The following is a 20055-nucleotide window of genomic DNA, read 5'->3' on the forward strand; positions in this document are numbered from 1 at the left end:
ATGCCGCTGCATTCCAGCATGAGTGACAGAGGGAGAGCCTGTTTCCTGTTTCTAAAAACAATAATAATATTAATTAATTTTTAAAACAAGAGAAAAAGATCTCAAATAACCTAGCTTTATACCTCAAAGAACTAGAAAAGTAAGAACAAATTACGGTCAAAGTTAACAGATAGAAGGAAATAATAAGGATCAGAACAGAAATAAATAAGGCAGAGACTAGAAAAACAAAAAAAGATCAATGAAACCAAGTTATTTGTTTTTTGAAAAGATATACAAAATTGACAAAACTTTACCTAGACCAAGGAATAGAGAGGAATCAAATAAATAAAATTATAAGTAAATGAAGAGATATTGTAAATGATATCAGAGAAATACAAAGAATCATAAGAAACTACTATGAACAATTATATATGCCAACAAATCTGATAACACAAAAGAAATGCATAAATTCCTAGTAATGTGTAGCACACCAAGACTGAATCATAAAAAGCAGGACATATGAGCAGATCAATAGTGAGTAGGGGATCAAATCAGTAATCAAAAACCTCCCAATAAAGAAAGTCCCAGGACCTGAAGGCTTCACTGGTCAATTCTACTAAAGATTCCAAGAAGAATTAACAATAACCCTTCTCAAACTCCTTCCATTCCCACCCCCTGCCCCCCAAAAAAGAAATTACTAGTTAGGAGGGAACACTTCCAAGTTCATGCCAGCATTACCATGACACCAAAGCCAGATAAGGACACTACAAAAAAAGTTTACAGCAAATTTCTCTGATGAACATAGATGAAAAACTCAACAAAAACTAGCAAACAAAATTTAAAAGCACATTAAAAGGATTATACCCTATAGTCAAGTGGGTTTTATCCCTAGGATGCAAGGACGTTTCAACATACACAAATCAATAAATGAGATTTACCACATTAGCAGATTGAAGGATAAAAAATAATATAATCATCTCAATAGATTCAGAAAAAGAATGTGACAAAATTCAACATCTATTCATGATTAAAACTCTTAACAAATATGTATAGGAGAAATGTACGTCAATATAATAAAAGCCATATGCAATAAGCCCACATCTAATGTCATACTCACTGGTGAGAAAATGAAAACTTTTCTTTTAAAATCAAGAATAAGACAAGGATGCCCACTCTTGTCACTTTTATTCAATATGGTACTAGAAGTCCTAGTCATAGTAATAAAAGGTTAGAAAAAGATAAGCCATCTAAACTTGAAAAAATAAATAAAATTTTCTTTGTTTACAATTGAAATGATCTTATAGGCAGAAAATCCTAAAGACCCCACCAAAACAATGTTAGAACTAATACACAAATCCGGTAAAGTTGCAGGATAAAAAAATCAAGATACAAAATCAGCTGTATGTTTATACATAACAATGAACTATACAAAAAAGAATAAGAAGACAACATCATTTAAAATGGCATCAAAAATAAAATAAAATAGAAACATAATTCAGCCAAGATGATAAAAAATCTACACAAAGATCTATACAATGAAAGCTATAAAAAAGAAAGAATAATCTCTAACAAACACACCAAGAACACACAAAGAGAAGGGATAATCTCTTTTACAAATGGTATTTGGAAACTGGATATCCAAATGTGGAATAAATAAATTGGCCTTTGTATCACACCTTATACAAAAATAAACTCAAAAGGGATTAAAGACTTAAATGTGTGTGTGTATGTGTATATAGATACATACATACATATACACGTATATATATATATACGTGTATATATGTAGGAGTGTGTGTGTATATATATTTATATATATAGGATTACATAAACTAAAAATCTTCCTTACAGTAAACAATGAATAGACAACCCATGGAATGGAAGGAATTATTTGCAAACCATACATAATAAAGGGTCAATGTCCAAAATATATAAAGAACTCAAAAAATTTAATAGCAATACAACAAATAACCTGATTTTAAAATGGGCTGCTATGTTTAAAAGTCTGTGTCTTCTTAAACTTTTTCATTGAAACTTAATCCCCAGTGCAATAGTGTTGGGATGTGAGGCCTTTGGGAGGCTACACTCTCATAGATGGGATTAGTGCCCATATAGAAGAGGTCTAAGGGGGCCTGCTTGTCTCTTTGGCCCTTCCACCAAGAAAGAAGTCACCATCTACATGGAATGGTTCCTTATCAGGCGCTAAATATACTGGTACCTTGCTTTTGGGCTTCCTAGGTTCCATAACTATGGGTGATAAGTTTCTATTACTTTTCAATTATCCAGTCTAGATTATTTCATTATAGCAGCCCAAACAGACTAAGACATAGGCAAAAGACATGAATGGGCATTTCCCAAAAGGAGACCTACAAATGGCTAACAGGTATATGAAAAAATGTCGAACATCACTAGTCATCAGAGAAATAAAATTCAAAACCACAATGAGATATCACCTCACACCTGTTAGGATCACTGTTATAAAAAAGTCAAAGATAAAAAGTATTGGCAAGGATGTGAAGAAAAGGGAAGTCTTGTATACTACTGGTGAAAATGTAAATCAACCCATCCATTATAGAAAACAATATGGTGGTTCCCCTAGAAATTGAAAATAGAACTGCCAAGTGATCCAGCAATTCCATTTCTGGGAACACATCCAAAGGAAATGAAATCATTATCTCCAAGAGATATCTGCACTCCTCTGTTCATTGCAGCCTTATTCACAATAGCCAGGATGTAGGGACAACTAGGCCAGGTACAGTGGCTCACACCTGTAATCCCAGAGCTTCGGGAGGCTGAAGCAGGTGGATCACCAGAGGTCAGGAGTTCGAGACCAGCCTGGCCAACATGGTGAAATCCCATCTCTGCTAAAATTATGAAAATTGGCCAGATGTGGTGGCAGGTACCTGTAATCCCAGCTACTTGGGAGGATGAGACAGGAGGATCACTTGAACCCGGGAGGCAGAGTTTGAAGTGAGCCAAGATTGTGCCACTGCCCTCTAGCCTGGGCAACAGAGCAAGACTGTCTCAAAAAATAATAATAATAAGATATGGGGACAATATAAGTGTCTACTGATGAAGGAATAAAGAAAATATGGCATAAAATATATCAATATTTAATTTTATATGTGTATATATATATATTTCATGTTATTACACACATATAATGAAATAATATTCAGCACTGAAAAAAGAGGAAATCCTGTCATTCTCAACAACATGTATGAACCTGGGGAATATTATGGTAAGTGAAATAAACCTGACATAGAAAGACAAGCATAATCTCACCTGTATGTGGAAATTGAAAAAGTCAAACTCATAGAAGCTGAGAGTAGAATACAATGGTGGTTCCAGTGGCTGGAGGGTGAGGAAAATGAGGAGATGTTGGTCAAAGGGTACAAAGTTTCAGTTATGTAGTATGAATAAGTTCTAGAGATCAAATGTATAGCACAGTGACTGCAGATAATTCTGTATTGTATGCTTAAAATTCATTAATAGAGCAAATCACAAGTGTTACCACATGTACCCACAAATGGTTACTACATGTGGTGATGGATATGCTAATTAGCTTGATTGTAATTAGCTTGATTGCAGTAATAATTTCATAATGTAGATGTATATGAAAACACGTTGTACACTTAACATATATACAATCTATTTTTTGAGACAGGATCTCTTTCTATTGCCCAGGCTGGATTGGAGTGCTGAAATCACAGCTCACTATGGCCTCAAAGTCCTGGGTTCAAGTGATGGATCCTCCTGCCTTAGCCTCCCAATTAGCTAGGACTACAGGTGCGGACCACTACACCCAGTTTTTTTTTTTTTTTTTTTGGTGGAGACAGGGTCTCATCATGTTGCCCAGTCTACTCTTCAACTCCTGGCCTCCAGCAATCATCCCATCTTGGTGTCCCACAGCTCTGGGACTACAGGCATGAGCAACTGCACCTGGCTACAATTTTCATTTACCAAGCATGCCTCAATAAAGCTAGCAAAAAAAGAAAATATCCTAGACAACCTTCATTACTGCAGTTCTCAGTGTGGTGACTCACACCTGTAATCCCAACAATTTGACACGCTGAGGCTGGAGGATCACTTGAGGCTAGGAGTTCGTGACAACCCAGCCAACATAGATCCTATCACTATGTAAAATTTTAAAAATTAGTTGTGCATGGTAGTGTGTGTCTGTAGTCTTAGCTAGTCAAGAAGGCTGAAGAAGGAGGCTCACTTGAGCCCATGACTTTCATGTTGCAGGGAGCTATTATTATGCTACTGCACACCAGCCTGGGTGTCAGAGTGAGACAATGCCTCTTTAAAAAAAAAAAAATTAAAAGTGTCCTGTCCTTGGAAAATTCTTAAATTATGATATATTTGAATAATTACATTTCATAATTAAACTTTTGTGATGAAATACTGCCATTTGATTCTGTGTGCATCCTTATTTAACCTAATTCAGAGATAGCATTGAAAGCCTATGCACCAATCCTCTTCTAACTTGAGACCTATGCTAAGTACCTCTATGACCCTTACCCTAATGAAAGGCCTGTTCTCATTTGCTGGGAATGAATGTTTGAAATGTTAAATCAACTTTAAATAGATATTCATACATGGTGATAACACTCAGGGACAGGTCCCTCAAGGCAGCCCATTTATTGAAGTCCTAATATCTTTCTTGCAATATGTAATAGCAGTTGCAAATAAAACCTAGAAGGAACAGAAATTTAAAAATATTTGGATTCAGATACTAAAAACACTATTCTACTATATTACAATTAACTATGTAAAATGCTATAATCGTTCATAAACGTCATAAATGTCTTAGACCCAGTTTTCCAATGTGACTACTCTGTTTCTAGATGGAAACTGGATTTTGAATATACAGAGGTACAGAACATTTTCTAGAATATTGGTGATAACAATATTTCACTTGAAAATGTATTCTTAAAAACATTTTTATATTTCAGAAAGACAAAGAGTATTTCCTTAGAATTTGTTTATGAACACAGAAACACTGTCCCTTGATAGTGATAAGATGCAAACTTTAAAGAATGGATATTAGCCTTGATCCATCTTAACTAAGCACTAAAAAAATCACAACTTCCATCTGACAATTCACATATTAAATATATAGCTCACAACAGAAATGAACATGCAAAGGATGAACTAGAAAATGGCCATATTGAACTTTATAAACTAACGACCTAACATTATTTATCAAGTAAATAATTATGGGGAATATATTTCTTACAAATGTTGTTTTCTATGAATCTAGACTTGTTTTCTTATGCTTATATAATGTTATACTTTTCACTGTGGTTTTACTACCATTATTTTAGCAAATGGTTAAAACAGATTTTCCAATAACTTTTTGATAAATTGGTTGACTGCTATAAAGAGATGAAATGAATTGTCATTGTTACACAGCAGAGGGCAAAGTAAAATGCTGGAAGTCAAACATGGATTTCCTAAATACTGGTCTATTTCTGTAAATTTAATGGACGATGAGTGGCTTATCCAACAGACAAGACAAATGCTAAGGGCCCAGGGAAAGCAAACAAACAAACAAAAATTTCAAGAAACCCAACGTATCAAAATGTCATCACAGAAAAAATCAGTGCTTGTTAAACTATCTTCAACTTGAGTCATGGGAAAGATTTGTTACTATTATTATCTTTTACCTTGAATTCAGAGAGAAGGAAGGAAGAAACTAGCCAGGCAAATAGAGCAAAGAGTCCTCAGCAGAATTTCTGCTCTAAAAGAGCAGCCTGGAAGATCAGGCTGCAGACATAGATAAGGAAGCAAGTTCCAGCACAAAGAGGGAGCCTCCTGTGTAATTAGCAAGTTTCACATGCATACAGTGGGTCCCAGTAAGCACTGTGGGCCCTAGTGAGCACATTCCTTTCCACATCCTTTTTTGGATAAGGCAGCTAGAAGCTTGCATGAAGCTGGTGCCTGCAGCTGCACCAATAGAAAGAACTACCTTGGGCCAGTCACATCAACCATGGCCAGGCACATCACCTAAGCTGGAGTGGAGTAGCATAGTAATAGCTCCCTGCAACCTCAAAGTCATGGGCTCAAGCAAGCCTCCTGCCTCAGCCTCCTTGACTAGCTGGGACTACAGGTACACTCTACCATGCACAACTAATTTTTAAAATTTTGCCTACCTGCCTCCCACGTAGCACATGCACAGTGGGGGAAAAGATAAGCAACATGGACTAACTTAGGCTAAGGACCTGCCAAAAAGGTTGGGGTGAGGACTGCCAGAGAGTCACACCCTATGCAAATGACAAACCTAGTCCTAATAGGATTTTTTACACCCTATGTAGATGAAATACTCCCTCCCCACTAACTTGCTTATAAAAACCCTTGCATTTCCCTGAAGAATGGCAACCCTTTTTCTGGGACTCCTCTCTGCAGCAGAGAGCTGTTCTCTTTCTTTTGCCTATTAAATTTCTGCTCTAACCTCACCCTTGGTATGTCCATGTTCTTGATTTCCTCGGCAGTGAGACAAAGAATTTCAGTGTCACCCCAGACAATGAGGCCATTTCAGAATTATCTATGGTTGTGGAGTGGGGGAATTGTGGCACAAGGTAAATTTTTCATAACTTACCACTTCTGAAGGCCTTAATTCATTTGTGTATTGGGGAACATTGATAGTGTTTTCAGTGGAACTATTACAGTCTAAGTCCAGTAGGACTGGAATTCATCGGTAATACAGAAAATAATAGATTAAATTATTTCCATAAATTAGAAGTAGAAATGACCTCTACCATCCAAAAAGTATAGTAATACTTCCATATAAAAGTAATTTAACCACAGCATCTTTTGATGGACTGACCCATAAAATCAGCCTCTGGAGCAATAACAGCACAACATTAGTGATCCAGTGACAAACTTATCCACCTGTAAAAAGCTCAATGATCAAGTTCTATAAAGGGCATGGTTTCCTATCTTCCATCTGTAGGCTATAAAAAAAATGACAAGCAAACTCTTTGGGAATACCTTACTGAAAATCTCATGGACAAATATACTTGTCTACTTGCCAATGTCCTGCCTTTCTGAAGAAAAAAAAATGGTACTTTAAAAAGTCCTACAACTATAAGGCCAAATACTGGCCATTCCTGAGTATCACTAGCCTTCACCTTAACACAATGCAGTTAAGGTAAACATACAAGATATCCAAAAATCTGGAATTTTAAAAGCAACCACAAGCAAACTAATTTGCAAAACTCATCTTGTAAATTCAATAATGTGTAATACTAAAGTTTTCTTACATTTTCCTTTTTAGTATCAGAGTCTTCAGAAATAAATTACCTTTCCAACTTGGATCTGAAGTAACAAAGTTAGAAAAATTGAAGAAGTTAATTAATCAAAAAAATTTAATAACAAATTGTTGTTTTGCTCTATTTTTTCAGACTATGTTTCGTAAGTATGTAAGTTTATCTCCTTAACTAAGCCATAAAATAGTTCAAATTAAGAGAAAAAATAACGGAAAATAATTTTAAAACATGGGGAATCTGACCATGTCTTCTTTTCTCAGTCCCAAGTATCCTTCCTCTCTAATTACAACAATGTTTCCTTTCTAAGGTATTCAATAAAAAGGGTTTCTAACTATTCAGTTTGTATTATACATACACCTGCAAACCTCTGGTTCTTGAAATGGTAGAGAATTTGCAATCCTCAAAATTAAGATTCTCATTAATTACATGACAATTATTTGTTTTGGCTGCATTACATGGAAGAAAATGTCACCAAGCAATCTATTGTCACCAAGCAATCTGATTGTTTTCCATTAATTGAGTACTTAGTAAATGGATTATGCTGAATCAGAACTTTACATGAGTTTCATCATTTAATCCTCACAACAATCCCACGAATAGATTACCATGATCACTGTTACGATCTCTGTGTAACAGATGAGAGAGCTAAGCTTCAGAGAGAGTGTGTATTTTGTCAACTATGTACAAGAGATAGGACTCACCTGCTATTGCGCTTTCAAAGTCTATCACTTTAACCACTGTTTTATAGCCACTCCTAGTTATCAGTATTGAAAAAAGATAGAGACTGTTTCCTCCATAAAGAGCTGGGATATTAACCTCACAGCATAGGTTAATTATTCCAAAATGTTTATAATGTTCCCTGGTGTGAAGTTCTTTATAAGTGTAAAATGCTCTAACCAGTTTGTGGTGACCTTTCTGAATACAAGGGTCAGTCAAGCACTCTGTCCCTTGTCTCAGGTTACAAAGTTCCACAAGAACAAGTCAGAGTATGGAGCAACAACACAGAGCTCCGCCTTGAAAAAAATTAACAGGCCATCTGTTCCATTCCAGCAAAACTGATGACTAAAATGATGGCTTTGTGACAATGCTGTAATATTTTAGCAGCCAGTCAGCAAATGCGTTGGACTTCCACTTTTAATGAAATTTATGAGAGGAATGTAAATAACTGCCTCTCCCTAAAGGAATAAGACATCTAATTGTAAGAAGAAATTCACCAGCAGAGAAGCCATTCTTGGTCTAAGATTTGAAGCTAATGTGCAAGCTGAAATAAAGCCATCACATAACATTGGCAAATCACGAGTAGAAACAATCATTTTATAAAGCAAACAAACAAAAATAAGCTAATGAAAAGATTTATCAACCAAAATTATACAATTTTAACCTAAATTCACTTGTGTAATTAAAAAAATGATTAGTGATCCTAAATATCAGTAATTTGAAAATGTAACTGGGTGCTTTGGTATATTGTGCTCCTTTTCAGACACAGAGCTTTTGAGCAAACAATACCTAATATAATCACACAAATTCTTAAAATCACCTTTCTCCACCTTTTGTTTTTAAAATGAATTTAGAGAACAGAAATAATGCCTTTATTTACTAGAATAAATATATGAACACCATAGTTTTTGCCAAATATCAAATTGTATATTCCTAAAAGAATTTGCCCTTGAGGTCAAACTTCTGACATTTTCTCTTATGAATATCCTGGGGATCATGGATAAAGAATAAACTAGAAATAATCTCCTAGTGAAATTTGTTTATCTTACTATATTTGAGAAAATTTGTATCACAAACCCTCTGCAATATATATAACTGGATAATTAAGGTATAGAAAATTTATTTGTAAAACATAAGATTAAAATTAAATTGAACAGATCCTACAAATCCAAATTAAAAACCCATATGTCCTGATTCATAAACATATAGAACACCGAACTCCAGCAAGGCCTCTATCTGAGGAAAAGAAATCTAGGCTCTATGCATATCTCCAATTCAAGGAACAGCTCTCTGTCTTTTTCTGTTTTATATATTGAATGCCTTTGCATTTAGGACTTTAAAAAGTATGCAACCACTGTCACATTTGAGCCCAAGTGGAATATAATGTGATGACTTACATTAGCTATGACTTTGATAATTTTCTAGATGTGTTACAAAATTGAAATGCTCAGACACTAATTTTCTTTTCTATTAAAATAAATTTTTTAACCCACTTGTCCATGAAAAAGGATTAACAGTGTACATCATTGTACTACTGCAGAGGAAATAATTAATTTGCAGAGATACGTAAGGAAACAGTCTTGCAAAGATAAAGACATTTTTTCAACTACATATTTATTTATCCAGCAAATAACTATTGAATGCATAGGCACCATAATTACCACTGAATACTACCCAATATGGTTCTACAGCACTAATGTGACTGGACATATCAAATTCTTGGAATTATCTATTGGTAATTGTTTGATTAGTTTCAAAGCAACTCTGAAAAAGGCTTTAATCAGGACTCAACAAGAAAATTCACAGATAAAAAGTTCTTGTCTAGCAACAATGAGTTAGACAAAAGACAGACATACTGGCCTGCCTAAACAAATTTGTAATCACTGTATCTCTCAAAATTTTTTGCTTGGGAACACTAACTACTCATCTATCTATAGACAGAGTATCTATCTGACCTTTCAACATCTGTTAAAGACCAAAAGAATTCCTGTGCCTAAATGATGTTTCCAATAGCAAAACCAGGAAACTGCCAGATTTGCACAACCACCCCTAAATCCCCATGCTCCCTGGTGGAGGATTATCATGTTTTCTTTGAGTTCCTATCAATCCTGCAGTACTGTTTGTTTTGCTATGACTCTGGGAGTATTAGCATTACTCTAATGCACATTTGTAGAAAAGCACTGCCCACATTTTCTTTTTCTCCCTTCTTCTCTGATCATGTTTTTCCTCAGTCTTCACACCCATTCATCTACCCTTGCCTTTTTTACCTAGTTGAGATGGCTGATCTAGTCCAGTCAGGAGGATCTGGGTTGATTTTTAAATAGGATTAAGTTTGCTAGATAAAATATAAGACACCTAATTCAGTTTTAGTTCTAGATAAACATACAATATTGGAGTCAAATGTATTAAAACTATTGTTTATCTGAAATTCAAATATAACTGGTCATCCTGTGTGTGTTAAATCTAGCAACCTTAAAGAGTATATTTATCTAATATGAATGAAAATATTGGTTTGAGTCTGAAGGTAATTTTAACTTTGGAAAAAATTGTTATGTCAGGAAAATCTAAGGCTATGCCAAGAGCAGAAGTGATAGGGTAGGTGGAAGTGATTACTGGGGAGTCTGCAGGCAGCTTGAAATCATAGTGCCCATCTAAAGCAAGGCTTTCCAGCATTCTATATCAACAGCACAGGTATACATACATTTCACATCATAAGCTAGCACATATCCACACTCATAAAATCAAACTGATCATTTCTATTCTCTTCTCTACTTCATTTTTTAAAAGTGATCACAGCCCAATAAATTAACTTGATGAGTCACAAGTGGATTATGGTATCTAATGGAAAAAAAACCCCCAAAAAACAAACAAAAAAAAAACACCAGTCTAAAGCAGAGGAATGCACTCTGTTCATCCAAAGTTATTTTGTAGTGCTAAGAATTTGATGAGTATGTGGTCAAATTTAAAATAAAAGTAGGCAAATCTGAAGAAGGTATAAAGCAGGCAGGAGTATTTTAGATGGTTCAAGTCAGTTTTTCAGACAGATAAAAACAATTTGGAGATTTGAGGCAAATGCATTCAACACAGAGCAAAAGAAATGAAAAGTGAATGTGGTACAGAGGTAGGAAGTGAGTATTCTCCAAAGATAGGGAAATGGTACAAGTGCTAGACCAGAGGCAAAAACAGCTTAAAAGAAGGCAAAGCATTTCACTATATGATATAAAGAAACTAGAGGAGGAAAACATATACAGGTAGCAGCATTCTAGGGCACCATCAGATGAATTTGGTATTACATCAGTATACATTAGTAGACTGAAGTGTAATCAAGCAGAAAATAGAATGTGGTTTATGTTAAATTATAATTAATTTTCGTTGGAAACTTGTTTTGCTTTACTGATTATATTTCAAATTCAGATATATTGATATTCACGAAAGAGCTTTATTTTATTATTTTAGCCTTTTATAATGATTAACATATTTAATCTGGAACCTTATTTACAATAATTAAAATAGCCATCCACTGAGTAAATGAAACCATTTCAAAAAAGAAATAGTCAAACTGGAGATGTATCCCTAAACTTGTGGGTGCTATTCTTCTGTCACTTCTTTTTATTTTATTTTATTTTACTTTTATTTTTTTAGAGACAGAGACTCACTCTGGCACTCAGGCTGCAGTGCAATGGCATGATCATGGCTCACTGCAGTCTCAAACTCCTGGGCAGGTGATCACCCACCTCAGCCTCCTGAGCATCTAGGACTAGAGGCATGCTCCACCATGCTCAGCTAATTTTTTTTATTTTTATTTTTTGTAGAGATAGCATCCAGCTATGTGGCTCAGGCTGGTCTCAAACTCCTGGTCTCAAGCAATTCTCCCATCTTAGCCTCTGAAAGCACTGAGATCACAGGCATGCGCCACCACATTCGGCTATATTATTTCTCATGATTGAATATTTGGCTGCTAAGGAAAAGATTGTCAAAACAGATAATTCTTATATTAGATGAAAAAATAAGCAGATGGGCAATGAAAAAGATCTTTTTCATACAGGTTCACTAATAGTAAAATAAAGAGAATTCCTAAATATTGCATTAAATAAGATAACTCAGCAAAGTCATTGTTTATAGAATTACTTGTGACATGAAGAATTACATTAAAATACACAATTACTTACATGGGAGTGTGGAAAACCTCTTCCTGTCTTGATTTTTCCTGAAGAGTATGTGTAATATGATACATTTATATTTCCTTTGGGCCCTAGGGGAGAACCACAAAGAATGCCACTTTTCTGGTCTAGAGTTCATCGGCATGTTCAAACCCTCCTAGGCTGCTATTGCAACTCCCTTGTTAAAGTTTACCTTTCTTACACACTGCTGGTCAGTGGGGAGCCAGCAATTCTTTTTGAATGCATATCCAAGAATACAGTTGCTGTAGCCGCTCAAAGCAGGCAATCATTAGCCACGTTAGGGAGACAGAGAAAGATGGCGAAGATTTCACTTCATTCTGTTAGGGACTCCAGTAATTTGCATATCCTTCATGTATTTATGCAGGCAAAGTGCAGAATCTGTGAGATGATGACAGTGCACTCTGGATGCAGAATTAGTTGTCTGAATTATTGAATTGCTCGATAACTGGCAAATAAGAAACATATTTTTCAAAGGTACCAAGTAGAGAACTAGCTATGTGGTTTCTTTTATAAAATGTCTCTCAACTGGGAGTGTTTACCGTTCTCACTAGGTGATTTTACAAATAGAGAACAAGAAGACGTTTTGGTTATCACAATATCTGGGGGTTGGTGATGCTGAAAATTAACATATTATGGGATATTAAAAGGCCTGGAGTACTTGGGACAATGCTATTTGTCTGCCCCTAAGGCCTATATAGCCCAATTGAGAGACAACGCTTTAGACTATATCAATGATTAGACACTAATGAATATATCTGACCAAATATACCATGTCTATGTATTATCTATTGATGAGAAAAAGCACAGAAAGATAGAAATTTCCTGTTCCAAATTCCAAATTCTCAAAAGAAGCAACTAGGTTACCGACTCAGTTTCTTTCGGAATTCACCCGTAACCAAGAAACTCAAATAGAGCCGAGGAAAGTGTTCACTGTGAGAGGACATTCCCAGGAAATTGAGGGTGGGGGGAGAATGGGGAGAAGAAGAGATAAATGGATAAAAATAGGTAAAAGCTGGCTCTTATCATAAGACAACTAAGTCTGCTGCTCATAAAGCTAGTGAATAATATTCTCAAATTTATGAGAAAATCATGAATGAAGACATGGGTGGGTGTTATCCATAGGTCACTAAGGAGCATAGTAGACAAAAAAAAGAAGTTAGCTTTTGATTACCTGGTTAATAGGGGGGAAAAGCAATTTAGAACATCTGTTACCCCCAAAACCACTCCATATTAAAAGAAAAAACCCATCTTTCTAGTCACCACATTATTGTAATATCTATAATTTTTGAAGTTCGAAGCAATTATTATATTAAAACTTTACCTATATTATTTATGGCCCTAAAAACAACCTTACAAAATAATAACATGCCAACATCACACATGCAGAACTTACACTATGGGATTTAAACTCAAGTCTAGCTGGCATCAAAGCTGGCCCATTCTCTCTCCACAATCTCATGCCAGTCTCCTATGTCTTACATCTCCTTGCCATTATCTTCTATGCAAATTCATTACCTATATAGTAATTTATACAGGCGCATACATGCAGACACTTTAAGAAATTTGGTCATTTTAATTTTTTTACACTATCAGAGTAGCAAGGAAAACAAACCTCTTGATCTGAGTGAGAATCACCCACTAGGAGGCATTAACCAGCTACTTTTTAAAGCCGCATTGGCTCCTTTTCACCACTAGGGAGCACTAAAGTAGTAATTTACTAGGCTGTCATAAAGAGCTAATGAAGTTTCTCCAAAAGGTAAATTATATTTCAAAGAATATTCACTGGGATATTATAATTTAATATAAAAATTATTGATGATGTGGTGTATGACATTAGCTGATGATAAACTTCTTTGGATAAGCTCTTACGTCATTTTTTTTGTCTCCACTACCAAGAAGACAGCTTCTGAATCTTAAAGATTTGCAGTATTACTCTGGCCACTGCAATGAGCAACTACACCTATATGAGATATAATTCAATTTTAATAAATGACAATAAGCTATTCTTTTGTTTTAGGATTGCTAGTTGATAAATTTAATTATCATGCCGATTTATTTTTAACTGTTTCCTTCTGAGATGTTGTACACATCTGACAGTAATCTGAATAATATTCAGTAGCTGTAGTTAATATTTAGAAATCACTTGTGTAAAATCTATATATGTTTGTGTGGATATAGGGTGTGTGTGTATGTGTGTAACTAATAAATAAACCAATGTGAAAAGTAATGTGTTTATATTCTACCTCAAATGTGAGGTAGTATATATATCTATATATCTATCTATATATATATCGTTCTCTCTATATATGAGAATATATAGAGAGAGATAGATCTACATCTTTGTATATTTATATCTATATAGATACATAGAGATATATCTACATATGTATATATAGATATGTATCTATATATCTAATAGACATACATGTATATATAGAGAGAAAGAGACAGATGGATACATATGTCTATATAGATACAGATATAGAAAGATATAGATCTATTTATCTATAGATAGCTATAGATATATCTAGATATTTTACATTTCTATAGAGAGATATAAATCAAAATAACCTAACAAAATTATCTGTAAAATACCTACATTTGAGTGCTATTTTATACTGCTAAACTCTCTAAGGTAAACTAGCTATAAAATACAATTCTAGATCACAGATCTATTGTGTAACAGTGTAAATTATTAATGAGTTCAATATTGGACAAAGTCTACCAAAAATTTGGACTTGGAATACTTCATTTTAAGTTTTTTCTATCTCTGTTAGACATTCAGAACAGCAGCTTATTTAAGGTACTCTAGTTTGTAATAATAAAATGCAGAAAAAACAATGGATCTGCATTAAAAAGGCAGGAACCTATATTTGTCTGTTGTGTTATTTTGCCTTAATTTTATTTCTACATTAAAGAATTTGGCTACAGAAATGAAATTAAGTTCTAAGCCTGATAGAGATTTTCTTCGCCCCTTTGCTTCAAAGACAACCTATACTTGCGCTTAGATCTGTGGCAAGAAAGGGAAAAATTCAAAAGAGTAAAAAGAAGTGAAAGAGACTCAAACACACAGTATTTTTATATTCTATGAGTGAATCATGTCTAGAGAGCATTTTTTTTTCTGAGAAATGTATGTAATTCTCAGTTTTTCATTTAATAACATTAATTTATTTCAAAATATACTCTAACACTTTTAAATATTTTGAATAAATATAGTTCCCCTTTTTTGGAAAATAAAGATTTTTCTATGGAGTTTGCTGAGACTTCTTCCTCATCTTGATGACATGGTTCTTAACTTTTAACTGGCAAACACATACCAAACGCTATTAGGTGTGATGCCACATTAGGACTCATATAAAAATCAGGGCTGGGTGCGATGGCTCATGCCTGTAATCCCAGCACTTTGGGAGGCCAAGGCAGGCAGATCTCCTGAGGTCAGGAGTTTGAGACCAGCCTGACCAACATGGTAAAACCCCGTCTCTACTAAAAATACAAAAAAAAAAAAAAAAAAATTAACCATGCATGGTGGTGAATGCCTGTAATTCCAGCAATTTGGGAAGCTGAGGCAGAAGAACCACTTGAACCTGGGAGGCAGAGGTTGCAGTGAGCTGAGATCATGCTATTTCACTCCAGTGTGGGCAACAAGAGTAAAACTCTGTCTCAAAAAATAAAAAAAAAAAAAATCAGGCAGGTCCTGTTCTAAATGGGAGGTCAACAGATTGCTCTATGCCAATGACTCACATTTTCTTTCTATCTTACTCCTGACTTGAGTTAAATTTAACTACAGATGAGAGACAGAAGCATGTATGTTAAATGATCATATAAAGTATCAATGACTGCTAGCAACTTAAGTGATTCTCCACCTTCTCTTGCCTAATGATATTTGAATTTTATATAAAGATACAGGGGTCAACGGTTTAACCCAAATAGATTGAGTTCTAATTGTAAAACTTGAGGCACTATGACACAGAAGAAAAATGTGCTTGGGATCAAAGCCTTCTTGGCATGAATCACAAATGTATATAGATAAACCCCTATTTTAACACTGTTAAGATCTGCAAACTCTACAAACTCTGTCTTAGACTATAGAATTACATCATATATGTGAGTGAATTGTGGCCTATGCACAAAGAGGTTAAATGTATTGTTCAGAATTCTTGAATTTGACTTTAGTGCTATTTTTCCACACCATGATGGCTGCAAATTTGGTTCATTAGTCCCATTATAAGTTGATAAAAATTCTGGGAATTTTTGCGTGGCAAACTAGCAGAAACTGGTGCAAGTTAGAATATTCTATTAAGCAATACAGACAGTGAACCAATAGATATTCACTAAAAGAACTAGGCAAAAAATAATGCTAACTAGAGTTTTAAGGTTACGTGTCCTAGATATGACAGAATAAAGATTTTCTTTGTTAATCTTCAGAGTAAGGCTGTAGAGATTCTACACGAATATGTTACTATTCTACAGCATATCTCTGGAAAGGAATATTCCATTCATATTAAAAGCATTTTTTTAAAAAAAGAGCCAATTTTATTTTTTCCACAAAATTAATTTGAAATTAGTTTAACAGATTTAATCTTTGGGAAAAGCAAATGAAATAACTGAAACTCTCACAAATTTCATCTGGCAGGACAGCTCCTAAACACAAGAACTCTGGCCTTTCCTCTTGCTTTCTTATAAACCCAAACTGTGGACTTTCAGGGATAGTGACACCTACAGGACGCACCAAAAAAATGCCTGCAAGAAAAGTTATTACTATTCCTGTCTACCAACACAGAGGCATCAGAGCGGGCCTAGGAAATTAGATCCGTAATTGTAATTAGGGTAAATGATAGAGCTATGCTAATTTTGCTGCCTGTCCTTCTACATGAAACATGAGTAGTGATTGGACAAAGAAGGAGAGAAATAACACCAATCACAAGTTTACTATATGCCAGGCACTTTACACACAGTAACTCATTCATTTGAGCACACAATGTGTATCATTATCCACCATATAAAGAAAAAGAGTAAATAATTTGCCAAAAGTGGTACAGATACGAAATGAGTGTTAGATTTGAAATTTGAAACTGCGTTAGTCTGGCTTCCAGCCTATTTCCTTTTAGCTATAGCATATGTTCTCCACTCCTGACTTGAATGTAATTATTGGCAGTTATATATATGAGTAATACATGTAAGTTTACAATATCACACTGGGAGTTGTGTGTGTGTGTATGTGTTTATGCACAGATATATGCAGACTGTTTTCTCTATTGATAACACTGACTTTCCCTCTTAGTTCCTGGATTTCTACCAGTCAGTCTTATTTTACATGTATCAAGAAAGAGCTCTGAAACTTAACCCTTTGATTAGTCCCTAATTTAAGAAATGTGTCTGAACTCGCTTACCCTGTGATATAATACAATTGATAAAAGAAAACCAGAAAACAGTGATGTATTCACAGAAGATGAAGTTTTGGCAGAATTTGAGAGGAGTTACAAACTAGAAGACAAAACAGGATCTCAAGTTATTTTTATAATATCACATCATTAATTTTGAAGTGATTTTCCAAATTGCTAACCACATCTGCATTCAGATTCTATTTTTTAGTAAAAGGATATATTTTAAGTTCAAACGTGAGTGATATTGAATGGTCCTACCTCTTCTCCATTTTGTTCATGTAGATAACCAAGAGTAGACTATAGACAAATATATTGAAAGAAACACATTCAATGTACCAGTAAGTTAATACATACACAGATACAAATGTAGAAAAGAGACCTAAGAGTCACTATAATTCAATAACGACTGAAAAAATAATCATGATAGCCTTTACATATTCCTCAAATGTGTCATTTTGTGTGGGATTTTCAAGAGCTCATGAGAAATAATATATATACCCTCCAATTTTAGCTAAAGTCAAATCAGATTGCAATACAGTTTAAGTTTTATAAATGCCTAGATATTTCAAGGAATGATATACTGCAGATAGAAAAACCAAATGCATTCAAAAGTTAATCCAATATTAAAGGACCACCATTTCCTGCAGAATGAAAACATAGAAAGATTTGCAAAAAGGCAAAGTAAATAAAATGACCACTAGATCTATTGATAATATTGTTAAGACAATATGATACACTTTAATATGATTAGTTGTATAAGTATGGTTTCTTGGCCATGTAGGAAAAAGGAGAAAAAGAAGGTCAATAAACATAATCATTATGCATGCTCTATAAGCTAATGTTTAAGAGTTAGAAAGAAATCTTAAACTTAATGGGAACCATTATAATTGCAATACTTATCTAGCTAATCCTACCTATGACTAGCCAAATTCAGCATTAGTATTAAGAATTAAAGTCTGGCCCAACAGTCTATGGCCTTAATAGCACTAAACCATTCTATTTCAAATTACATTTTAGTTTTATGCCCCATTAATTGAACACTTTCATCACATTTTAACATTAGACTTAAATTCATTGTAGAGTCGTATGCACAGTTTCACTGGCACTGCAAGCAGTTCTATATTTTGTTTCTTTCCTACAATGAATTATTACTGCATAAAAAGGAAATGTTTCCCAATTAGAATTCTACTTAGAGAGATCAGAGGGAAAAAGTTTAGGCCAAAAAGAACCTTCACGTATTAGGAAAAGGTGACAACACTTTAGACGTGCAAATAAAAACTTGGGAAAAGAGAGGATATTCAAATAAGACATTCTCAAGAGGGATTAGATGAGGTTTCAGATTCTGGATATACTTTCAAAGGTTGTATCCCTACCCCAAAATGCAGAAAATGTCTTCCTAATATTAATTCAAAATTGTGTATACTGGAAACACGTTTATCAATTTATTGCAAGTGTTTAGCATGCATAATGGCAATGGATCAGATTCTCTACATTTCATTTAAGAAAACACGGGGCAAGAGATTTGGATTTAAATCACTGACTCATTTTGCATTTTGATTAAAGGTCTATAATAAATGCATTTCAAAGATTAAATTATTTTAAATTGCTTTTGGCACCTAAACAGATTTGACTTCCACACTACTATTGACAATGAAACCACTTGATTTTTTCTTGTTATTTTGGTTTTTGTTTTTATTCATTTAATACAATTGAAATTATGCATCCCTAGCAAAGTCCTTTTACAAAGTCCTATCGAGTTCAGGTAGCTATTTCATGAAAATGCATTATTATAAGATTACACAGTTAGTGATATTAGTAGATCAATATACATTTCTTTTTTTCCTATTACTGTCCAGAGGAATAACCCTGGCTTAGGAGACAGGCAAAATGAGTATGTTCAGTAATGTTAGTCTATATAAAAATATCTCAAGAAGCTAGGCCATTATCATTAGTCATGATAAGAATGTCTCCTGGAATGTGTAAGTCAAAAGAAAGTTTATGTGGCAGATTTATGTAAGGAAACTTACAATAGTGCCTGCCCACAAACCATGCAATTTGGAAACAGCCAAGAAACAAAACCATAGAGAAGGAGGGATAAATACAACATGTATTAGGGGTTATTATGCAACTACAAAGATTCAATATGACCCTGGCAATATAGCAAAAAATAGTTATGAAAAAGAAGCTATTTCTTATGCTCAGTAGCTAATTTTCAAACATAGGTACCTGTATTTGAAACTTTGAGCATTTCACACATTTTTCTGTATCTGAAAAAAAAATGGATCCAGACTGATATTGTATATCAATATAGCTGAAAACAGTTAATATAAAGGTAGCCAAAAGCAAAATTCAATAAGAATTCTCAAAAAGGATATTATTCTCATTGCTGACAAAGTAATTCGGATGTACATTTCGCTCATATAGGAGAAGAATAATTTACTGTTCAATTTTCCTAGACAGGATGAAATATCTATAGTAATATGTTTTTATAAAGTTTTAAAATAAAAAGCTAGATTAAAG

The 20055-nt window shown here is 34.2% G+C and overlaps 1 protein-coding gene across 6 annotated transcripts in view; it reads right to left on the reverse strand.

The window, feature by feature from the left end:
• NOL4 (nucleolar protein 4) overlaps positions 1–20055 on the reverse strand; it is a 383681-nt gene that overhangs the window by 276967 nt on the left and 86659 nt on the right. For 2 of the 6 annotated variants that reach the window (XM_021930036.2, XM_021930032.2), the window contains one exon: positions 19762–19802. The exons of 2 other annotated variants lie outside the window; for them this stretch is intronic. Coding sequence is in view for 2 of the 4 variants with exons in the window: in XM_017951659.3 (XP_017807148.1) it covers positions 3265–3333 (69 nt within the window). In the remaining 2 variants the exon portion in view is untranslated. Of the gene's footprint in view, positions 1–3264; positions 3334–19761; positions 19803–20055 lie in introns of all 6 variants that reach the window. 2 more of the 6 variants (XM_017951659.3, XM_021930031.2) reach the window with 1 other exon arrangement.

This window comes from Papio anubis, chromosome 19 (assembly GCF_008728515.1).
Source record: "Papio anubis isolate 15944 chromosome 19, Panubis1.0, whole genome shotgun sequence".
Taxonomy (NCBI): domain Eukaryota; kingdom Metazoa; phylum Chordata; class Mammalia; order Primates; family Cercopithecidae; genus Papio; species Papio anubis.